At 41.7% G+C, this 7,184-nt stretch overlaps 1 protein-coding gene across 2 annotated transcripts in view; it reads right to left on the bottom strand.

Annotated features, from left to right (window-relative positions):
- Positions 1 to 277: 277 nt before the first annotated feature.
- The window catches only part of lrrfip1b (leucine rich repeat (in FLII) interacting protein 1b), a gene marked incomplete at its 5' end in the record, with an annotated part of 33,178 nt that continues 26,271 nt past the window's right edge, over positions 278 to 7,184 (bottom strand). Inside the window, 5 exons of one of the 2 annotated variants that reach the window (XM_080526565.1) lie at positions 278 to 2,153; positions 2,836 to 2,940; positions 3,126 to 3,205; positions 3,413 to 3,527; positions 3,783 to 3,832. In XM_080526565.1, coding sequence (XP_080382691.1) covers positions 2,043 to 2,153; positions 2,836 to 2,940; positions 3,126 to 3,205; positions 3,413 to 3,527; positions 3,783 to 3,832 — 461 coding nt within the window. In that variant the 3' untranslated portion in view covers positions 278 to 2,042. Of the gene's footprint in view, positions 2,154 to 2,835; positions 2,941 to 3,125; positions 3,206 to 3,412; positions 3,528 to 3,782; positions 6,919 to 7,184 lie in introns of those variants that run through there. The other variant, XR_013937365.1, reaches the window with a different exon arrangement.

Below are 7,184 nucleotides of genomic sequence, written 5' to 3'. Positions count from 1 at the left end.
AAAGAAATACATAGATATCGATACCTGAACACTATTCACTGACACACTTCTGAAAACATATAAGAGCAAAATACATCCCATCCCATTCAAATAGCAACATAATCTCCCTCTCTGAAGCATTAGAACAACTTGACAGGCTAGGTGAATACAGGTAAATTTAGTGCTTGGTGAACAAAAGAGACACATAACGTTTCAGCTGATTTTTTGCATGAGTTTAATCTAGTGCTTGCCAATGCCATCTTGAAGTCCAATCCCCCTCTACATGTATTAAGTAAATCAAGGACAGTACTACAGTTCCATCTTAATTCCAATCTGGAGTTGAATTGAATTCCTATGGAGAAATTCCGTGTCCAATCAAAACAAACAGGAAGTGAAATAGAATAGACCAAATAGACAGTTTAAATATTGCACATAGTTTACAATTAGCTTCCTTTTTAGGCAATCAAAACATAACCATTTAAAGCTTTTGTAAACAGAGTGGTGCACTTCATTTTCCAAAGCTGTAGTTGTCTGAGCATTACAAAAGTAGAGGGGTCGGAAGGGGGGAGCACATCCAAAGCTTAACTGAACATCCCACAGGCTATTCTCCCCATCAGCCTTGATTTTGAGATTCAATAAGGCATCCCATGGTGAGACTGACAAGCAGACATGTGGAATGCTGACCATGTTATGTTTAATGTATCATCTGCATAACATCTTGACACGCTGTTGAAGTGCTAAAATACAACAGCCGATACATTCAAAAAATAACTGTTATTGCAAAACATCATTCAAATGATTGTTTTTCTTTAGTTGTCATTTGTCACTGATACATTTTAATATCCAGACATTAAAAGGCTGGTAATTTCCCAAGTGCCGTTATAATGAACATCATAGTCTTTTTTAAAGTGGCACGAAAACCCCAAAAACCCACACATGTGCTTGATTATTATTTTATTAATTTTGTGCCAGATTCCTTTCCACCCTTCCAATATGCATTTGACACATACCCATACCACTAGCCAGGGCATACATAAGGAGACATACATTACACATATAAAAACATAAAAACAAACATACACCACCTCACACATTAACATTGGAGTTTGGCTTGGCGATACAGGAGATTAATAGAGTGCATTTTCATGTAAAATTATAGGGGGAAAAGACAAGACAATGCATGAAAACACTACAAATTTGCTAGTTTGCCATTCCAGTATTTCTGTTTCTCCTCTCTGTAAATGATGAACCTAATTGCTTCGGACAGTGGTCCCAATCCCAAGTGGCAGCGAGAGGTAGTGCCGGGGAGAGAGAGTGTGTGAGAGAGAGAGAGAGAGAGAGAGAGAGAGAGAGAGAGAGAGAGAGAGAGAGAGAGAGAGAGAGAGAGAGAGAGACTGGGAATAGGTTAAGAGGGTCATGGCACAGTGTGAAATAAGAGCTACAGTGGGAAAATAATTGGTCCATTTAGCTGTCCGTGTGTGTGTGTGTGTGTGTGTGTGTGTGTGTGTGTGTGTGTGTGTAGAATGTGCCCCTTCAGACATTCCCAGTCATTGGGCACCTGGGAATTAAACTGCAGTCCTATGGAGAAATTCCATGTCCACAATTCATTAAAGTGTCCCTTGGGTTTGTCAGAACCCTTCTCTGTGTCTCTCTCCCACTCTGCTTCCATGCAGTCTTATGCTCCGAGTCAGGGTCCAGAGAAACTAAACCCTCCATGTACAGCAGAGAGCAAAACTGAGCGAAGCCAAGTTGAGCTGTACTGCGCTGGCCTGGTAACACATCCATCATAGTTGCTGAAACAATGCTGGAAAGGACAATGTGAAAGCTTGAGTGACTGGGTCAATTGCTGGATGGCTTCCATTGTTTACTGTATAAATTGTGAAAACATGGCACAGGACATTAACCTGTGATAGCCGCGGATGTCGTTTCATTAATCTTTTACTTGAAGTTTTCTCTTAGTTTGGTTGTGTGTTTTGAGAATGACTGATGATCAGGGGAGGTCAGAGATGCACGCAGCCACAGTGAGTAGGGACCAGGGGGCCAGGGGACCCATGTGCAAGGCATCACTGCTGGGCCAGCAGGGCGCTTCGATTGGCCTTCATCTTCTCCAGGCGCTTGGACAGGTGGCTGTTACTGGCCTCCAGCTCATCTATCCTATCCAGGGAAGACCTCAGCTATAGAAGGAAAGAGGGAGATGGTGTGTGAGTGAATGAGTGAAAGAGAGAGAGAGAGAGAGAAAGAGAGAGAGAGAGAGAGAGAGAGAGAGAGAGAGAGAGAGAGAGAGAGAGAGAGAGAGAGAGAGAGAGAGAGAAAGAGAAGCCTGACAAAGGCACTGAGTGCAAAACGTTGTTTCATTCTGAACAAATGTTATAGAGTACAAAGCCATATTTGCACGGGACTAGTATTATCTGGGGACCTCATGTGATTTAGAAATTACTCCTCCCATGTCTGTTTCGTGCGGCGCATTCACACAGGATAAGCGAAGTCTGTATTTCATTCAATACAGACGACCTCCGTAATTATTAAAAATTACTAGAAGTCCCCAGATACTACTAGTGCCGTGCGAATAGGGCTGAAGATTAGATTAGATTAGATTTATTGTCCCCAGGGGGAAATTCATTTTCACACCACTGTACAGTATACATATATACATACAACACAGTTATAACACAGACAACAACAGACAGTACTACACATGACAGATGAAGAGTGCACAATTTTCTCTATCATTACTTTGAAAGGGAAGGTGAGAAAATCATTGTTTGAGAGAGAAAATTAAACATCAAGGCAACATTCTATCAAGACAACAGTCTAGCAAGAATAACTATGTGGTTACAAACACCAACATTAGCCTACCTCTCGTTGCAGCTTGCGTTTCTCCACTTTGAGCTCATCTTCTACTTTCTCTGCACTCTCTGAGGCAGACTTGTAGCGTGTCACCTGACCCTCCAACCGTAAGATCTGGAGAGCACGCAAATGATGTGAATAATCAGATTAAAAGGAAATAATTTGGCTTTTAATGGTAAATGCTAACTACGTACATAGACTTCCTCTTTGAAAAGTCCCTAATATTTCTTACATTGACGATGAGGAAAACGTTTACATGGAAGTTAAAATACCCTTCGACTAACTATCATGCCACTTACATTCTGTTCAAGAGCTGTGACTTCCTGCTCTGATTTCACAAGTTTAAACTTGAAGTCGCTTATCTGCCTGTTGGCGTCTCCTGTAGAAAACAAAGAAATAAGTGATTCTTGTAGAGGCAAACTGTGCACTTTCCTCACAAACTGTCACCCAGGTCACAATAAATCACAGAAAAAAGGCCTGGTAAAATAGGATAATAGGATAGAAATATCAAACAAACTGGGTGACTACTACTGGCCCCAAAAAAATAAAGGATAAGTTTGTAATGTGACCGAGACGTGTCACTCACTCTGCATGTCTAGAAGGTGGGGGTCCATGCCATTTTCCAGGCCATCCTCCTCAGAACTTAACCCCTCAGTTCCATTCCTTTGTTTCTGTTCCAGCTGAGACTTCAGCCTCTTCACCTACATAACCAGTATAACTCCATTCAACATGTTCAAAATCATCAAAGATTACACTAAATATCCCAGTATATTCCCTTTGTGTAATAACTGATACCACTAGACTGTAATTACATCAGTCTCATAATAGTTACCATGCAAGTACAATGCTTATACCACAGTTATTACTATGTAGTTACATACATTTAATGGCAAGTTCATTAAAGTGTTATTGCGGTATTATTTGATAAATGTGCTTGTGGTGAACAATGCACTCACCTGATCCACTAAACTCTCCCTTTCATCAACCAGTTTTCTCAGCCTGAGCTCTGCAACACAAACATGAACTTGGGTTGGGTTGGGGTCAAAGTTCGATCAAAGGGTTTTGCAATACAAACAAACAAACATGAGCTTTAATCAACAGTATCAAATTGGAACGGTTGGGGTAAAAAAGGATAACTTGATTAATTATTTGTGTCTCACTTACTTACACATTACTAGTCTGTCTTTTTACTCAAAAGGGAAAACTATAATCATTGATAACACTGAATTAACACTGAATTACCCAAAATCCCAATTTTAGATGCCATTTTCAAATCAATCCACCTGATTATCATCTGCATTTAATTGAGAACCAGAGCCTATGAACACAGTTCCTTACCACTGCTTTATGATGGGGGTACTTTATGTCTGTAAGAAACAGGTTTGGGATAGCTGACCCATGCAAATGAATGTTAAAATCACAACAACAAACTTAAGAATTGGTGGGACCATGCATGTACAGCACAATCTAATCAAGTTACAACAGAAACAGCAAGGTAGGAAGTGATCCATCTGAACCATTAATTGGGTTTGATAATGAATTGCCGTCCATCAAGTTTGGTCCAGGAGGCAAGTGTGCAAATGGATCTCATCGAGGTTTCATTAAAAAAAACTAAATTTCATTTCAGAGTAAATGTAAACAAAGAAAACAGAAGTACTAACTCTTTGACCAGGCACATTTATTTAAAGCACATTCAACTCAAGCATGCATTATAATTTCAAATGAAAGTTGTTTGTAGTGTAGGCATCGCAGACTGTACATCCATATTCCACTAAGCATAATAAATAGACAATCATAAGCTTTCAAAACATTTATTATTAATAATAATAATAATAATAACAATAACAATAACTAATTTATATAGCACCTTTCAGCGTACCCAAAGTCGCTTTACAGAGATACAGGAAAACAAAACAAAATCAGTCAGACACAGTCAGACAAACAAAAACAATAACAAAACTAGGGGCCGAAGGCCTTGGCGAACAGGTGGGACTTGAGGGCCGTTTTAAAGGCATCCATGGTGGGGATGTTGCGGAGCACCGCAGGGAGAGAGTTCCAGAGGGACGGGACTGCCACACTAAAAGCTCTGTCCCGAAGGTTCGCAGGTTAGTGCGGGGGGTGGCAAGCAGGCCTAAATCTGAAGACCGCAGGTTCCAGGGAGGGGCATGTGGACGGTGGAGGTCGGATAAGTATTGGGGGGCACGGGCATGGAGGGACTTGTAGGTGAGGAGGAGGAATTCGTAGGAGATGCGGGACTTGATCGAAAGCCAGTGGAGGTGGATGAGGGTGGGGGTGATGTGCTGCCATGGCTTTGTGTGTGTGAGAACCCTGGAAACAGAGTTTTGGACATACTGGAGCCTGTCCAGGACACATTTGGACAAATCTTAGCTTCATTATACTGTATGCCAAATCTTGTGCAGTGTAACAGGATTTAAAGACAATTCTGAAATGTGACATTTTCCCAAATGTTTGACTTCTTACTCACTCCTTAGTGTAAGACAAATAAACACAGACTGTGTGCAGTCACAGTCAGATCATTTAAAATGCATTTTGAGTGCACGTAGCAGCTGCTGGTGAGTCTTTTTATATACCGATTGGGTTGCTGTAAAACTGACTGATGTGACATTGATCTTTCGCCTTGCCTATTCTACGGCCCCAGGAACAAGTCTTTTCTTGTACTGGTTTCTGAGCTGCTTCCACAGCGGGACACTCAGTATCCTGGCTCCTCCTGCGTCCTCTCTGGCTCCTCCTGCGTCCTCTCTGGCTCCTCCTGCGTCCTCTCTGGCTCCTCCTGCGTCCTCTCTGGCTCCTCCTGCATCCTCTCTGGCTCCTCCTGCATCCTCTCTGGCCCCTCCTGAATGTTCCTCTGCTCTTGTCTCTCTGAACCACACTGACATTGTTGAACCACTGGGAGATTGTATGGTCTCTCAACTACCATCATATCAGGAATCTCCTCTCCACCAGAATCAGGGATGCTCAATGTTAGATCCACATCTGGTGCCTTAGTTTGCCTTATGTTCTTGAAGACTTTCTGTTTTTTCCTCTGTTGGGCCTGGAACACCTGTTCCCAGATCATCATGAGCTCCTGGCAATATCTCTGATGGGCTGGTCTCGGAAATCTTGGACACATTTTAAATCACCTCTTTGTCCAGGTTATGAATACTTGAGGGATCCGTGAACGTTTCTGTTGTTTCTTGATTATTCTCTGATTGATGCACTTGTGTAATGTGTCTGTTCTGGTTTCTTCCTCGGCTGTTGAATCAAGTGTCTCCTTTTCATCAAGGCCAGAAGTAATGGATAACGGCTTCAGTGAATTTCCTGGTATTACTACATCATCAAATGGTTCCAGAGAGAGATGATCTATTCTGCTCCCTGCCTCCTCTGGCATGTCAGGTTTCACCTTTTCTTCAAAGGTAGCAGATGTGAGATGTGATGAATGTACTGTAATGAATTGACCTGCCTCCACTGAAGACGTCACCTTCACTTCAGAATCAGTTGTAGTAAACATGAGATCTGGTGAGTTTTCTGTCATTACTTGTTCATTCTTTACCTCATGTTCCTGAGTATTCTGTTCATCTTTCTTCAGATCATAAAAAGATTCTTGCCAGATCTGATCTTGCTTGTTCTCTGCTGAGCTTGTCTCCACCTCTTCTTTCCAGTTCTTGTCTGTGATATTTGGCACTACTTCAACAGAGCTTTCTGTATTGAGTTGGTAATTCTCAGGCTGACACAGAGTCTGTGTATCTTTCTCAACTTCACTTGTTGTGTTCTGTATAATCTGTCTTTCTGCCAATATTTGGTCACTCTTTAAATAATGCTCTGAGGTGTTCTGTCCGTCTTTCTCTACATAATCTAATGATTTATGCGTGATCAGATCTGGGATGTTAGTTGTCTCCTCTGTAAAGGTGGAGAACATCTTCTGTCCAGAGGTATCTATGCTGACAGCTACAGCCGTGATGCAGTCGTCTGGTGATTCTGCCTCAGTTTGTGACCTTTTCAGGCCATGTAAGTAGTTCTTAGTCTCCACTGTGAATTTACTGCCCTCTGGTGTCCTCATGTCGGTATGTTCTGGCTGCATCTCCACTGTTTTGCCTGAAAGACCACGGGGAGAATATTGGAAGACCAAACACAGGTCAATCTTCAGACTGTGGTTAGCGATAGTCGTGAGTGGTTTGGTTAGTGATGGTCGCAAGTTCAAGCCGAGAAATTCAATGATTGCTCAATGGAAATTGGCTCAATTGGTACTATAGCAAGGAAGTGGAATCAATGATTTGATCACACGTGAATTGGATCGATAAAACAAATTACTTAAATGATTAAAGAAAACAATGATTATGATCCGCTGGTGGAAGATGCTG

This window comes from Nansenia antarctica (assembly GCF_963989245.1).
Source record: "Nansenia antarctica genome assembly, chromosome: 3".
In the NCBI taxonomy this organism is placed as follows: Eukaryota; Metazoa; Chordata; class Actinopteri; order Argentiniformes; family Microstomatidae; genus Nansenia; species Nansenia antarctica.
This window is presented reverse-complemented; position numbering and strand designations above follow the sequence as displayed.